Raw genomic sequence first — 17,369 nt, 5'->3', positions numbered from 1 at the left:
CATAAGCATTCAAAGTGTACATACGTGATTTTCCATCACACATTTCATCTAAAACCATAAATTTATCATAAAAATTTTGTTTTTTTTTCACCTCCATCCAACTGTTGGCTATAAAATATAGAAGCCTGTTTCTGTCACTGGGAGAAAAATATCAGGATCTTGTATCTCAAAGTGATGACTTATTAAGTCAAAGTGATGAGACACCACCAGGAAGTGCTGTGCACATCTTCCTGTCATTGGATAGTTAAAGTAGCTCTCAATAATTGTGTCCATTTAAAACTGTATGTACGTCTGTTAGGCTTCGTCTCAACCATTTGCTTGTGTCACATATGAGGAAAACACAGCAAATTTCAAAAATGCTTCTTGCTCTTTTGAGTTACCCAGTTGGCAAACATCCTCCTCTCCCCCACCCACTCCACAGAGTCCAGTGGACAACCCAGGACAGAGCTGGCCCTGCTTAGCAGCCTATTCAGTCTCTTCCTGTCCTGGTCAGTGCTGCCTGAACCCCAGCAATATGACTTGTTGTTGAGGTCTGTCAACAGGAACTGCTGCCTGAGATATGCACCAATAACTTGTTCAATCCCCATCAATCAAATAATGAGAAACAACTAAAAGGGCTTTTCAAATGATTACTTGTATTTATTTTTGTATTTCTTGAGCAGCCCCCCCTACAGCAGTTAGTGCCCTAGGCTACCACCTATATGGCCTGTGTCACATTTATTAACTAGATTTTTTTAATAGTCTGTAAACATGAACAACAGAAAACTGGATTCAACTGTAGTTTTTGTTTCAGACCAAAGAAGCCTGAACTCTGTCATGTCCATACTGACTCTCATTTTCACAGGGAGGAAAAACATAATCAGCTGCAGGTGTGTCAGAAAATAAAGAAGATGAATAATATTAATAAACCAAGTAAAGACAAAGGGAAGCTGCAGTTGACATTGTGGGATGGAGCTGGACGCACAGATCAACTACACAAACTTAATAGAAAAGTAATAGAAAGTAAAACTGCAAGTGCTTCCATCCATCTGTTACCTAATCTAAGGGTAGTTGGGAAGCTAAAACAAATACTGCAATATGAGTAAAGGTTACTTCCAGTACTTGACTCAAGTTAAGGTGGTGAAGTTTGCAATTAATTGAAAATGTTCTGTTTCTCCTGCTATTCTCCATCTGTCCAGCAGATGTCCTCAGACTTCCATCCCTTCAGTCACCTGACTCTCCTCCCAGATCCACCTTTGTCCCCTCCTTCCTACACACCTGTTCCCACTTCCCTCATCAGCTCCTCTGCATAGAAACCAGCCTGGTTTCCACAATCATTTGGTTGAACACATCTCATTGTGTTTCTGTTTGTGCTGTGGATTCATGTTCTTACATCCTGAATCATATTTATATCTATATATGGATGTGATCTTTTAAAACATCCTAAATTCCTCATGTTGATGTATTTTCATTTTCTTATTCCTGTGACCAATGTTTGTTTTTACTGACTGCAGATTGAAATCAAGAGGGACTAATTATTAGACTGTATTTGGTCGTAAATATCAGTTTGATTCTGTGGAAACTAATTCACATCAAAGTCGACAACATTTCTTTGTGGAATATTTCTCGGGTTGATTATTTTTTTCCCCCATACATGGTAAAAATTAACAATAGAAACGTGGATTAAAACACATTTATTTGTCAGAACATTGAACAAAAATGTATTTTCTTAACTAAACCTCTCAGTCTCCTGATGAATGTTTTCACTGGAAGATGAACATGAAGAGTTTCCTGTGACTGCAGCAGTTTAGTGGGACTACAGAGTTAGTAAGTCCACATGTAGTTGTTGTGTGGACGACTTCCAACCCCACTACTCTGTCTGCACCATAGAGCACAGAGGGACAATATCTATGGAATAAAGAGGATTGAACATGTGACACAGAATGAACAAGTCAACAAATGTGAGATGACTCTGAGGATCAGGAAGAACATTTCAGAGTTTGACAAACAGCTTCATCCCAACACTACACACGTCTCTGTCATCAGAGGAAGCAGCAAATCTACTTCTCATGTTGCTGCCAACTGTCTGATGCAGCTTTTCCCTGTTTCTGTGTCTAGTGCCACAACAGAACTTACAGCATCAACCTTTCAAAGCAGAAGTATTGTGACAGTGTGTCAGAACCTCAATTACAGAGAAGCAGAGAAAAATCATGTGACCACCTCAAATGAAACTTTATTACATCACACTCATGTCAGAGAGGTGTTGTGCTGCTTTTTAATATTAGATATACTTCTAGTTCTGTTCATTCAGGGTTAAAAAGCCCATTTTACAGTGATCTGATTTCATAAGAGACTTTATTGAACAAAATACCAATAATAATACTGCCAGCAAGAAAACAGCATTATGTATTTCACCCATTCATGTGTGATACCAAGGATGTGATCAGCAGGTGTCACAGTTTGTTTTATGTGTCGAATGCGTCAAAACAATAAAGCATTTTCACCACTGTCAGTATCAAAGCTTCAGTTTCTCCACAACCAGCACAAACATCTTTTCATTGCTTTTATTTTTTATAAAAATGAGACAAACAGTGTTGTAGATTTTCTCTCAAGTCAACTCATCTCCATGTTTCATCTTTGAATCCTTGGCAGCTGCTTTCTGACCAAAGGCTTCTTTCCTGTTTGAAGCAGGTCAAAGGCTGTGATGTCCCACATCATATATTCATGGAGTTAGGAGCAACAACACAACTCTGCTCCACACTAACCACACAAGTCGAGCGTCCACATCAGAGTGGTCATTATTCTCCTACTTCTACCGGAGGCATGATCACAGTCTGTGCATCCTGCCCATTCTTTTTCTCTTTCTTTGCTGTTAGTGCTGAAGTTCTAATTAGGAAAACACAAACACTCAGGGTGGACAGTATGGATGACTTGGTGCAAGAGTGAACACATTTTCTTCATCATCAACACAAACCTGACACCAACCTAAATGATTGTCAGTAATGAAAGAACCATCCAAATGTTTCTCTTAAGTCCAAGTATCAATGGTGCAGAGTGTGTGTGATGGTGAACAGAGGGAACTTTGATTTCAGCAGCTGATCTTCAGTCAGCAGAGTTTCTGTCCACAAGAGACACTCTCACACCTACACACTGCACAGAGACAACGAGGAACCAGGACAGAACCAGAACCCAAACCCAGGATACAGAGGTTCAGTGAATGTGGTGTTGAAGGTGTGGAGGTGGATCAGTTTGTCTGAGGAGACACTGTAGAAGGACAGAGAGCCAGCAGGACAGTCCACATACACTGCTACTCTGTGAGAGACAGAAGACGAGGAGATGGATGTTTGTTTGTTATTGTGGCTGACAGAGAAACCATGATCAGAGCAGATCAGACTCCAGGACTGATTGTTCCATCCAAACACACAGTCTTCACTGTTTCCTTTCCTTCTGATTCCTCTGTAACTCACTGATATATCAACTGTTTCTCTCCACTCGACCTCCCAGTAACAGCGACCAGTCAGAACATTTCTACACAGCAGCTGAGACCAGTTCTCAAATCTGTCTGGATGATCAGGATATGACTGATCCTCCAACACACGTGTCACCTTCCTGTTGTTGTCAGACAGTTGTAGGTTTCTGTTTACTGTGTTTGGGTCCAGTTCCAGTTCACAGGCATCTGATGGAGAGAACAAGACACAAACAGCTGCAGTTTATCATCTGTTGATTTATCAGTAACTTTACTGACAATGAAAGTAAATTATTCCAACTTCCATTTCATCTTCAACTGTGAAGAATGTTTGACTCCATTTCAAGTGAAATTCAACAATCCAGTTAGAACAACAATCCACTTGAGCATTTTATGAAATGGATCAATGAAATCCACATCATACACACATTAGACACAGGTCAACTCTGGAACACCTGTGTTTTTTTCCACTTGAAGTCTATTTTTCTCCTCCTGGTGTTTAGTGAAGCTTCATCTTTAAACACAGGTGTTTCAATGTGTTTTAAAGCTGTTGCAAACTTTTTCCTGGTGTCTGTATTAGTGTTGTCAATAATATTGATTTATCAATACATGTCTATACTGAGAATTTGAAAAAGTTTCAATATCCACACACTGGTATATGTTGTATATATGTTTTGAATTTGTGGCCGAGCTGCCGTGTTGGATTGTACAGGTACCTAATAAAGTGGCCAGTGAGTGTCCATGTTCTCCAGTATCAATAAGCTGGTAGCAGCTGCACTCCCCCTCCTCTCTCTGACAGCCCTGCCCCCTCTCTTTCACTGTCTGAATAAAACTAATCTGTGGTGGGAAGCAACTTGACCTCTATGAGACACTTTCTCTAACAGAAATCTACCTGGGGAAACCAGGTTTCCCTAATCCCAGACCCCGATTTGGAAACCAGCTTTCTGGAACTGGAAAGGACCAAGCCTCAAGCAAAACTTCACTTTCTGTTGGCTGTTAATAAAATGTATTTCTTAGTTTTGTTGGATCACTGTGTTCACTTTGTTGTGTTGGTGGATTTGAAATTGATTGATTGAATTCTAACATCTTTCCAGCCACACTGACAAAAAACAGAAGCTAAATCCTGAATGAAACTCTGGAGAAATTCATCTTTGTTCTTCAGTCAAGAAAAGCTTCAAATCTAGTGGAACATGTGCAGCTGTGTTCTCAGGAATCAAACTTAAAACACACTCACACTTCCTCAGACCAGGTTTCAGTCTCTGTTGTCCACCATGATCCACCCTGGAGGAAGAGACAAAGTCAGAATCAGCTTCATCCACCTTCACTCATCTCCACCATTAAACATGAACCAGAGTTCCTCAGTTAGACAGAGACACAGAGAAACAGTGTGAGAGCTGATGCTGTCTGTCCATCTGTCCATACCTGAGAGTGTCCAGTCTCCAGTGTGGATCCTCCAGTCCAGCAGACAGCAGCTTCACTCCTGAGTCTCCTGGATGATTGTAGCTCAGGTCCAGCTCTCTCAGATGGGAGGGGTTGGAGCTCAGAGCTGAGGCCAGAGAAGCACAGCCTTCCTCTGTGATCAGACAACCTGACAGACTAAACACACACACAGACACACACACACACACACACACACACACACACACACACACACACACACACACACACACACACACACACACACACACACACACAGAGACTTTATTCATTTGCTGGAGACATAACCATAAACTAAATCTAGGCTATAAAATGTCATCATTCAAATTCATGCTCCACCTTTTTTACCAACTAAACAGCCAACTGTAGAAACTAGAATTAAGGTGGGTCATGGAACCAAGTCAGGTTGTGGACCTGCTCTTTGCCTTTGCAAGGATACTGGAGAGGTCAGAGGAGTTTGCTACACAAGTGAAAACATATTTTCCTGCTTATGATCTGCAGAATCTCATGTGTGTTATAGTAACTAATGTCCATCATTTGTTCCTTTCATTTCTGACAATAATACAATGACATTGGAGCCTTGTAGTTAGTCCGAAGTAAACGCTCTCCATTAGTTCATCTGTGTCCACTTCAATTATTGATATTTTATTGGTTGTGGGGATTATTCTCTTCAGACCAAACTCGTGGAGTCCAGCTGAATATAGTTGAGAAACTTTACTTTACAAACAAGTCAAGTTTCTGTGGGTAGAACAAAAACATTACCCAGCTGACAATCTGCTGAGTCAGCAAACCTCTTCATCACGATAGCTTATCAAATGACTGTTTACAAAAATCTGAATCCTGACCTGATAGTTTCCAGTCTGCAGTGATGTTGCTTCAGTCCAGCAAACAGCAGCTTCACTCCTGAATCCTGCAGGTCATTGTTACTCAGGTCCAGTTCTCTCAGAGTAGAGGACTGGGAGCTGAGAACTGAGGACAGAGCTTCACAGCTTCTCTCTGATAGGTTACAGCCACTCAGTCTAAAATAATCCAGTAAAACCAAAGAAACCAGTTACAAACATTAGTTTTCTGTCATGCCAACAACAATCCACTTAATCTGAAATAGTCTATGTGCACATACAGAGCTTTGTTGGAGGCTTTGACCACTGGCAGCAGCCTCAGAAGAGCCTCCTCTGAAGCAGAGTATTTCTTTAGGTCAAACACGTCCAGATCTTTTTCTGATGACAGTAAGATGAAGACCAGAGCTGACCACTGAGCAGGAGACAGTTTATCTGTGGAGAGACGTCCTGATCTCAGGGACTGTTGGATCTCCTCCACTAGAGAACCATCATTCAGTTCATTCAGACAGTGGAACAGGTTGATGCTTTTCTCTGCAGACAGATTCTCACTGATCTTCTTCTTGATGTACTGGACTGTTTCCTGACTGGTCTGTGATCCACTTCCTGTCTGGGTCAGCAGGCCTCGTAGGAGAGTCTGATTGGTCTGCAGTGAATGACCAAGGAGGAAGCGGAGGAACAAGTCCAGGTGTCCATTTGGACTCTGTAAGGCCTTGTCCACAGCACTCTGGTAGAGAAATTTTAGATCAGGTCTAAACAGTTTAGACCACAAAGATGTTGATTGTTGTTCTGACAGCAGATTGATTCCAGAGTTGATAAATGTCAGATGGACATGAAGAGCAGCCAGAAACTCCTGAACAGTCAGATGGACGAAGCAGAACACCTTGTCCTGGTACAGTCCTCTCTCCTCTTTAAAGATCTGTGTGAACACTCCTGAGTACACTGAGGCTGCTCTGATATCGATGCCACACTCTGTCAGGTCTGATTCATAGAAGATCAGGTTTCCTTTCTGCAGCTGCTCAAAAGCCAGTTTTCCCAGAGACTCAATCATCTTCCTGCTCTTTCTATTCCACTGTGGATCTGTCTCAGCTCCTCCATCATACTTGATGTTCTTCAGTTTGGACTGAACCACCAGGAAGTGGATGTACATCTCAGTCAGGGTCTTGGGCAGCTCTTCTCCTTCTCTTGTTTCCAACACATCCTCCAGAACTGTAGCGGTGATCCAGCAGAAGACTGGGATGTGGCACATGATGTGGAGGCTTCGTGATGTCTTGATGTGGGAGATGATTCTTTTGGCCTGCTCCTCATCTCTGAATCTCTTCCTGAAGTACTCCTCCTTCTGTGGGTCAGTGAACCCTCTGACCTCTGTCACCATGTCAACACACTCAGGAGGGATCTGATTGGCTGCTGCAGGTCGTGTGGTTATCCAGAGGCGAGCAGAGGGAAGCAGGTTCCCCCTGATGAGGTTTGTCAGCAGCACATCCACTGAGGTGGACTCTGTAACATCAGTCAGGATCTCATTGTTGTGGAAGTCCAGAGGAAGTCGACACTCATCCAGACCGTCAAAGATGAACACAACCTGGAACTCTTCAAACCTGCTGATTCCTGCTTCTTTGGTTTCAGGAAAGAAGTGATGAACAAGTTCCACCAAGCTGAACTTTTTCTCTTTCAGCACATTCAGCTCTCTGAAAGTCAATGGAAATGTGAACTGTATGTCCTGGTTGGCTTTGTCTTCAGCCCAGTCCAGAGTGAACTTCTGTGTTAAGACTGTTTTCCCAATGCCAGCCACTCCCTTTGTCATCACTCTTCTGATTGGTTCATCTCTTCCAGGTGAGGCTTTAAAGATGTCTTCTTGTCTGATGGTTGTTTCTGGTCTGTCTGGTTTCCTGGATGCTGTTTCAATCTGTCTGACCTCATGTTCATCATTGACCTCTCCAGTCCCTCCCTCTGTGATGTAGAGCTCTGTGTAGATCTGATTCAGAAGGGTTGGGTTTCCTGCTTTAGCGATGCCCTCAAACACACACTGGAACTTCTTCTTCAGGTTAGACTTGAGTTCACTTCCACACACTGCAGCATCAATTCCTGAATGAACAAAGAAAAAAATAAATCAGTGAGTGGATCCTTCAGAAAATCAGAGAATCTAAACATTTAAGTGTCTGTAGAGTTTTTCTTCCTCCATCAGTTTTATCATCAGTGGAGGACAAACAGCCTCTGATCTGATACAGATGTGTGCATCATATTTACAGCAGAGTTTGGAAATGGAAACCTCTCTCCTGCTGTTTCCATTTCCTCTTTCCATCATGTTAAATCTGTTCAAACCCTCTTACTGCTCTGCAGACAGTCAGCCAGCTCCTCCTGCTTCATTCTCCTCAGGAAGTTCACTGTGATCTTCACAAATGACTCTCTGCTGCTCCTCCTCTGCTCTTCATCCTCCTCATCCTCCCTCTGACTGTCTGAGCATTTTGAGTAATTTGGTCTGAGGACCCTCTGGATCTCCTTCAGCTGGTGCTTCACAAAAGTGACAATGTTGTCCTCCAGCAGCTGGAACAGAATGAGAAGTGAACATTTCATTTAAACTGGTAGAAGACAACATGTGATTCATCTGTGAGTCTGAAGACCTGCTGGTCTGAACACAGCAGCATGGACTCTGTTAGGACCTGAATGGTTGTTGAACATTCAGTCTGGGTTTTATGTAGTTCATAGTCAAAGTGTGATTGGACATGTACAGACCATAAATATGGAGTCCAGGTCTGGTTGATGCTGCTGGGCAAACTGATCACTGTGAACCTCTGAGCTCTGCTGCTCAACTCTGGGGAGAAAATAGAAACTTTCAGGAAATGTAATGACTGATAAATAAAGTGAGTAAAAAGTAAGTGTTCATGTGGACACCTGGTGGACACCTTCACTTCAGGACAAATGGGAAACATTGAGTAAAAGTTGCAGTACAGTGGCTGAATGTGGAAGGTGAAGAAGGTGCAGGACTTTAAGTACTTAGGGTCAACGGTTCAGAGCAACAGAGAGTGTGGAAAACAGGTGAACAGGCGAGTGAAAAGTGTCAGGTGTGTTGTGTGATAAAAGAGTATCAGTGAGAATCAAAGTAAAGGTGTTCAAGACGGTGGTGAGACCAGAGATGTTGTTCGGCTTAGAGACAGTGGCACTAAAGAAAAGACAGGAGGCAGAGCTGGAGGTAGCAGAGCTTAAGATGTTGAGGTTCTCTTTGGGAGTGACGAGGGAGGACAGGATCAGGAATGAGGACATCAGAGGGACAGATCATGTTAGATGTGTTGGAGATAAAGTCAGAGAGGCCAGATTGAGGTGGTTTGGCGACTCCTGAAAGGGAACAGCAGAAAGGAAAAGAAGAAGATGTTATGTGACACAAACAAGGCACTGGATAAAGTGTAAGTATTCAGTTCACTGAAGCAAACATGTACATTGTCTGAAGCTCTGGAATAAGAAATGGTTCCTCTTATCAGACAAATTAGAAAATAAAGCTCAGTTTTTATTTCTTACCTTTGACCAGGAGCTTGTGCATCTTTAAAGTCAATAATTTGACCCATAGACCAGTCACTCTTCATAGAGACCCAGCTGGGTTCAGCAGAGTCTGGTCTCTGCTTCTTCATCCTGATCCAAACAAACAAGAGACAAATGAAAAGTAGTTGGAAGCTGAAAGCAGATGAATTGTGAGCAGACTGTCAGCAGCTGAAATGTTAGAAGCAGATAGAAAGTCAGTAAGAAGACAGTGGATGAGGAACGTTCTCCTGTTCATCAACATGGAATCTGATGAAAGACGCTGTCTCATCTTAGTTGCTTAGTTGACTAATCAGTGGTTGGCTCTTTGTTAACTAAGACAGTTAGTAGTTGATGATTAGTTCTTCTAAGCTGTTATTGAGGAGCTGAGTGGCAGATGTGACAGTGAGTGGGAATAATGATGGTGGACTGATTTGACATGGACAAGAGTCATGGACAGTTAGAGATCCTCATCTCACCTCTGGTCTTTGGTCTGGCTCTCATGTCCCCCACACAGAGTGGTTTTAGAGGGAGGGACTCCCTCCTCTCTGTCCTCACACTGATTCATAGCAGAGTCCACACCTGCTGGGAGAGCTGAGCTCAGTCTTTACAACAAGGTCTCATGACACATTAGTTGTCTTTCCTCAGTCTAACATGTCACAGATACAGTAGAAAACACTGAAGCAGCTGCTCTTTCCATCACACCCACTGAGCAGGTCCATCTAAAGACTTTGCAGCCTCTGGGACAGTCCACACATGGACTGTGCTAAAGAGCTTTCAGTCAAACCAAGTCTGTCTCAGTGTTGGAAGATGGTTGTGTTTTGGATAAAATGCAGCTCAGCCAGTTTGATCCAAGCTGTCCGACCAGTTCTGACACTCTGATCTCAGATTACAATCAAACTGCTGTTGGTTCTACCTGAGAACCACTGACAGTAAAACCTGCAAATCCTTCTCAATCCACTCTCCTTTAACTCAGAGAGAAACTCTGAAGAATCAAAATGTGAAGGATTCAACAGATCTTAGGAAACAGAGCATCATCATCCAGAAACATTTCTACTGTCCAGTCAAACAGTGATACAACACAATGTGATCCCAGTGATCCTGTTCATCACACATTTACACATTTCTCTGGTAGGATTCTCACCTGCTGAACTCACTTCAGGTCCACTTCCAGACACTTTCCACCTTCATGTGTAGAGAAGAAGCTGCTCATTGTCCCTCCTCAGTCCTGGTGTCTGTGAGCATTTGTTCTGAGGACGCCGTCACATCCTCATAACTTCAGATTCCAAGTCTAAAAAACATCCGGGTGACGTCAAAACCAGTGGAACCTGTTTCAGAAACCCAGTGTCAGATGATGGAGTTCTACTACCTGTCCACTAGATGGTGCTGACTGACCAGAGAAACTCCAGGACAGTAACATCCTCAGGAAATGGAAAATGGTGGAGATCCACCACTGATCCTGCTCTACAAACACATTTCAATTGGACCTGAATGATGTGGAGTCTGTGTCACGTGAGCTGCTCACTACTGAAAATGTCTCTGTGTTCCTGTTTGATCCCCTCTGTCATCTCTCAGCTCAACTCTGGGAGGAAAAGCTGACATGAACACAGAAACCTATTCAGGGCTAGTTATACAGACTACTTTCATTGAAGGTCAAGGAATGTGATTCAATTTACATTCAGCAATTCAACAGCAAAAGAAGTCAAACAATTAGCAGAGTTTGTCTCTGCTTCATATCCTCCCACACTTTAGATGATCACGGTCTCATCAGAGGACTCGCTAAACTCAGTCATCTTAGTTCCTACTGGCTGGACCCCATCAACAGTTTGACTAATGTAGGGGGGGAATTTCCTAAAGGACAAATGGACAGAGAAGTCAAGGAGACAGTTGAGTTATATTGAGATCTACCAGAAATTCCTAATTGACATAAAGACTCATATTATTCATAGTAATTTCACATGTGATTTGATATGACTTTGACTTTGTTTTTGATGTTAGTATAGTTTTTACTGTTTGATTACAGGCCTCATGCAGTGAGGTGCTGTTCACCTGCTCCTCCACCCAAATGTGTAATGAGCAAATCACAGGCCAGCAACTCAATGCATTAATGCTAAAGTTCAAAGTGAGCATCAAACAGGGAGGAAAGGTGTTTGAAGTGTATTCAGAGTATTTCAGAAACTGTTGATTCAGGGGGATTTTCTCAATCAACAATCTCTAGGGTTCACAGAGAACAGTCTAAAAAAAGAGAAAATAGCCAGTGAGCAGCTGTTCTCTGGGTGCAGAAGGTGCTTTAACAAAAGTAACTCAGCTTAGTCGTAGGTCACATGACAGGGCTGCTTTAACATTTTACACCTATCAAAAATCCATATTATTATTATTATTATTATTATTATACTTCTCCCTTCCACTAAAAGTCATTTCAACTCTAGCCCTCATCATGGTGGCATCATTTAGATTTTTATATGTAAACACTCATATATTATATAAAAAGAAAACTATCATTGTTTAAATAAGTATTAAAGACAGAAAATGTTTTCACAGTGTTTTTTTTTATTATTTAAAGCAAAAATGAGATCTTAACTAACAAACAGTGACAGTGACAATAAAAAAAATCATTTTCAACAATACAATTACAAACAGTGCCATTACTTTTCCTTGAAACTCTCTATTGCATATTCAGCTTATTACTTCTTATGCTGTAACAGGCCTTTACATATTTGCAGCATGTGTACAATTGTCCAAAAATGTTAATCTGAGAAAGAACTGTTCAAACTATTCTTTAATATTTCAGCTATGTTCAATCATTAGTTTTACAGCCTCATAATGCATTTTGAAATGGTTAAATTTCTAAAGAACGATTTGAAGAACCCTTAAATCAAGGTTCTTTGTGGAACCAAAAATGGTTTGTGGTGAACATGGTTACTACAGTAAGGAAGTATGTGTGTGCCGTTGTCACTGCTAGTAGCAGGCTTGTTTGGATGTCATTTATTTTCTTACGTGTGTCGATAGTCGTTCCCATGGCGACAAACAGTGGCACTTCTGGAGCATCCAATATTGAAGCCAAAGTGTGTCAATATGATGCTCAAAGGAAGTCAAACAGTGGCTCAACTTGATGCCTCAGGAATCTATGGGAATTAGTCACATGAGTCAACTTTTACATTTCCTTCTAGGACAGGCAAGAACGGCTGTACACATGAGCAGGGGGAGGAACGTGGACGAGTACATAGAGCTTGATATAAATGTGTATTTGTAAAAATGGTGAAGTCCAGATTTATGGATTCCAGTTTTTACAAGGCTCATTAAAACAGAAGGTTGTGAGGGAGTGTTGGGCTTTTTTTTTTGGTCATGCACTGATGTAAATATGTGATTTTCTACTAGTTGGCAAAAAGCACTATTATATGTTTGTACAGTGTATTTTGTGGTAAATAATAATGTAAAAAATTCTCTCTCTCTCTGTCATGTTATCCTCTGTCGACTGCTCCCTCAGGAAATCAGGTTGCCAGGGAAGCAGGCAATTGCCTGGCAACCAAATGTCCCTGGGACCATCATTGAACAGGTTTTAGGACACCTGAGTTAGTTAACAGTTAAGCCTGTTAGTGAGCACTGATCTTGGGTCTGTGTGTGCAGGTTGGTGAGGAAGAGGCAAAAGGAGCAGGTGGTGATGAAGAAGAGTCAGTTCTCAGGGTTCAGACCCAGTCTGGTGTTTTACAGGTGAGTCTGGTTTTATTTTGGACCATTAAACTTATAAAACCTGAACATCTGGAAAAGCAGGAAACATTCTTCTGGTTTGTTAATAAAGTGCATATAGTTTTATTTTGACCTAAAACATAAAGTTATGTATATTTTGTGTTATTATTTTTTTAAATGTCTTCCTGTTCCATATGTTGAGAAATGTTGCCTTACGTTCCTGCTTCAAGATGTTTTGTCCAATAAACAAAGTCCAGTCAAACAAGCTGTGAGTTTTCCCTTTCAGGTTCAAAGCTGCTGTTGGTTTTTGTCCTTCTCTTGACCATTGGTGGCTGTATGGCCCAAGAATTGCCAGGTCAGTTCTGATCTGGTTTTAACAACACAAAAACTGAAACACCAACCACGTTAGATGTTTGACTGTTGCTGAGATTAGTGGAACTGGACAGTGATGTGGTTGGACAACTGAGCAGCTCTAGTCTATGATTGGACACTGCCATGTGTCTTTCCTCCCAGGTTTATTTTACACACATGTAGTCTGTGGTGTATCAGTCCCAGTCTAGTCCACTTTGCTGCTCACAGTGACACACAGCTGCCCTGAAGTGTGGGTGAACTTCCTTTATTTAGCAGCCAGGTTTGTCATTTTCAGCCTCGGATTGGTTGGTGTGTGTCCCACTGGTCCATCCAGGGAAAGGGGGAGCGGGACAGGTAGGTAGTGACTAGGTAGGAGATCCAGACCCATCAGGAGCTGGTTATGCGTGGCAGTAAAACTAGACACACAATCAAAGGCAGGGAAAACACTGCAAGACAGGTTCACCTACAATGAAATCCAAAAGGACTGTAACAGTCCACCTTCCCATCTGGTGTTTTCAGACTTCCATCCCTGCAGTCACCTCACTCCCCTCCAAGATTCACCTGCTCACCTGTCGGCTCTTTCTCCACCTGTCTACACAAAATCTAGTAGCTCTGTCAACAATAACCATTACAGATTCATCCTTATGTCAGTGTTTAACTGTCCACCTGTTTCCATTCCAATGCATCAACAGTCAGAAGAGAGGAGAATTATTCCTCTATAGCATGTGAGCATCTCTGAGGACAAAGCAACATGGTGAATTAGAAATACAGCAGAAACTCTACCTAAAACATTTTAGCCAGTGAAAACAAAGACTGAAGTGGCTCCGATGGAAATTTACCACATTGTTCTGTGTAACGGAAAAACGCAAAAGTGACTTTTTATTTCAACCTCAGGAGAGAAAGGAGCTTAAATCTCATTTATCTCCATAGTGTAAAATAAAAAAACACCTGATTACCGGCTTTGTCATCCAGTACAGACAATGATAGGATCCCAGTGAAGCCCAGTTGTTTTAAGCTCTCGTCATGATTGTCTGACTTTTTTGGTCAAATTGTGATGTTATTATAAAAAATTAAGAGAAAAAAACACCTAAACTAATAGGAATTGTGATCTTTACAACTTTCTTTTAAAAGTTTTTCATTTTCTTATTCCTGTGGCCGGTGTTTTCTACTGACTGCAGATGGATCTAAGAGGCTCAATATTGTTTCATCTCACTGCCTGATTATTTGTCAAAAGAGATAAATTTTCTGTTTTAATCAGTGAAAAAGAAAATGACGTGCAAATCTCCAAATTTGTTTTGTATAATGTTTCTCAGCTATAAGTTTTTTTCATGCATGGTGAACTTTAACAATGGAAAACTGGATAAAATAAATTTATTTTTCAGATCAATGAAGCAAGAAATCATCAGTGGAAGCAGTTAGTGTTTCTCTAACACATCCTGTATTTTTCATCAGTAAATCGAATTTGTGTCCATTTTCCTTGTTGACCACAACATGCTGCATACGACCATGTTGTAGTGTGTGACTGTGTTGTCGCCCAGAACCTGTAGAACATGTCTTTTAAACCTCATTATATAAACGTTAAAGTGAGCTTGACTTTGTTTGAATATTTCATATTCTTTTAAGAGCATTTGCAGTTTTTGATCAGTGACTCTGCTCAGACTCCAGCAGCATTTAGTGTCTTCCTGCTCTGATTCCTGCTTTTTAAAGCCACTGCACATGTTCAGTAGTGTTTCTCTCTCTGAGCCCAGTCACTGTCTGTTAGACTTTTCACTCCCAATCAGCACATTTGTCAACAGGTTTCCTCACATCACTTTCAGCTTTGTCTCTGAGGAAAAGACTGAACTGTGACCAGAGCTTTGAACCATGTTTCAATCCTAACTCATGTTCAATCACACAGTGACTTTTACTTTGTTACACGTGATTCCACATCTGGAGGCTGTGTCACATCTGTCACTGTTCTACATTTTAACACCTACTATTTCCTAACAATGACTAATGGCAGTGTAATAAACATAAAAACTGTCTCATGTTACTGTCAGCGCTGATCCATCCACCCATTCCCACTGACATCCTCCTGAAGTATATTGAGTCATTAAATCAATCCAAGACTCCTCATTTATATTCAGCTCAGTGACAAATTCCTAATAATTAAGAAGAGATAATCATTTCACCATTTATATTTCAGTTTTTTTTTCTGATGGGAGTAAAATCTATTGAATCTGTTACATTTCTTTGTCCTCTGTGTCGCACATCCACCAACTATTGTCACAGTTTACACAACTTTAACCATTTCCAACTAAAGAGAAGCCTCCATTTTGAGGGCTTTGACCCCTATATATTCAGATTGTGAAGAAGTTCTAAAACACTGTACACTGGTCACACACACAGTAACAAACACTCACCTGTTCCTCTTTGCTGTTGATGATCACCAGATGTTCACCTCTGTTCTGCTCTCAGACCAAGTTTTCTTTTTAGTGAATTTAAAGTAACAACTGGATCCAAATCTCTTCCATTCTTCACAACATTCTGATCAAACAAGAGTTTTAAAGTTAGATTCATGTCAGTCAAATGCACTTTCACTTTCTAGTTTGCTGTCACTCTTGTCTGCCACTTCTGACCTTCAGGTTCATTGTTCTCTGACTATATTTCTGTATTTTTAAATGATTGTGTCCAAACTAACCACAGAGGAAAACAGTTTAAAATATGAAGTAAAGGCACATTTTTTTACTATTACATAAAACTATACTTTCAAACTTCCCTCACCTAGTTTTGAGCTGCTGTTTCTTTACTTCATCCTGTAGATGACTGTTGATGACCAACAAGTCTGTAGAGAAACAATCAGTAAAACAAAGAAAGACAGAAATGTTGCTGCAGGAGGATTTTTGGAGGATTTTCTCACCTGTAATTTAACCCTGAATCTGCTTCACCTCATTCTGTGACTGACTGGAACTGTTGCTCATGTTGTTAAATCTGGTTTGTAGCTGCTCACTGAAGATTCTGAGCTGTTCTTTTTCTACTGGAACTGAAACACAACAAAACAAGTCACGTTTGTTTAATCTGATAATCAGTCAGCCTCTGAGAATGCTCAGAAAAAACCTCCTCACCACCACCACCTATTCATTTAGTCTTCATGGCAAACAGATGGAGCAGCCTGATGCTGCCTGATTCATGCAGGAGTCTGTGCAGATGCTGTATGTCTTCCATGCATGTTCTCAGCTGAATGTCTCTCACCGTGATGACATAATGAAATCAGACCCCACCCTTGTTGCCACCTCTAAACCACCACCTCAAAAGCCTGTTACAATGCTGTGTGGATCCACAAGGTGGAGCAGTGATTAGTGTTAGGATGGTGGAGGAGTGCGTGATGATCTGAACTTTGTCAAACCCTCAGTGATCTGCACCTCTTTCTTTTTCTGGCAGTGATCTGCATTGGGAACATTGACGCTACAAGAATCCAGTGAATTTGTGTTTGACATGACTCATAAATATGTTTCTCTAATCTCATTGTTCATTAATTCTCTTTTTCTTTCACTTGATGAGCTGATCACATCATTTAGCTGCACAACATTCAAACCCTTAATTCTGGGAAGGGACATCTGAGCCTTCAGGGTTATTTTACTTGATACAAGTTCAGACATAATGCAAAACTGAAAAAGAACAATTTTTAGCATCAACACATCACTGCTATTGTAAAAGCTATTGCAGCCATGAAACACTGCACTAAACTCAACATCACAAAAACAATAAAGTTTGTTATTTTGTAGCTGACAGAACAAACCTAATAGAGGTTGGTAACAATGACTTTACTTCCACAGCTACAGCACCACAATACTACAGCAGCTTTTACCAGTAAAATGTGCATTGAATGAAAAGTGTAACACAGTAAACACATCTTTGAAAAGGTTGTGACTCTTCAATCTTTACACACCAACACAGCCTGACACACACTTACCATTGACTAAACCTCAAACTACACATGGTCTGAATCTATAAGAGAGGAAATTAAAACACTACATTCAAATTGTGCGTTTACATTTAAGTAATGTTTAATTTTTGAGCACTTGTCCAGATCAGACATCATAAAGTCCTTAACAATAAAAATAAAA

The 17,369-nt window shown here is 41.0% G+C and overlaps 1 protein-coding gene and 1 long non-coding RNA gene across 2 annotated transcripts; both read right to left on the bottom strand.

Moving 5' to 3' along the window:
- Positions 1 to 2,317: 2,317 nt before the first annotated feature.
- LOC137102143 (NLR family CARD domain-containing protein 3-like) lies at positions 2,318 to 10,438 on the bottom strand. Its single transcript, XM_067481331.1, has 9 exons — positions 10,383 to 10,438; positions 9,229 to 9,339; positions 8,449 to 8,584; positions 8,046 to 8,259; positions 6,003 to 7,800; positions 5,728 to 5,901; positions 4,868 to 5,041; positions 4,680 to 4,726; positions 2,318 to 3,655 (listed from the first exon to the last, which is right to left on the bottom strand). Exons 1-9 carry the CDS (start codon positions 10,436 to 10,438, stop codon positions 3,123 to 3,125), a joined length of 3,243 nt encoding a protein of 1,080 aa, XP_067337432.1. The 3' UTR covers positions 2,318 to 3,122.
- Positions 10,439 to 11,767: 1,329 nt separating this feature from the next.
- On the bottom strand, positions 11,768 to 16,493 carry LOC137099673 (uncharacterized). Its single transcript, XR_010910779.1, has 4 exons — positions 16,368 to 16,493; positions 16,163 to 16,285; positions 16,027 to 16,087; positions 11,768 to 15,789 (listed from the first exon to the last, which is right to left on the bottom strand). It is a non-coding gene; the product is annotated as an uncharacterized lncRNA (long non-coding RNA).
- Between the last annotated feature and the right edge of the window lie 876 nt (positions 16,494 to 17,369).

This window comes from Channa argus, chromosome 1, assembly GCF_033026475.1.
Source record: "Channa argus isolate prfri chromosome 1, Channa argus male v1.0, whole genome shotgun sequence".
NCBI lineage: Eukaryota > Metazoa > Chordata > Actinopteri > Anabantiformes > Channidae > Channa > Channa argus.
Note: the sequence above shows the minus strand (reverse complement) of the source record. Positions and strands in the feature narration are given on the sequence as shown.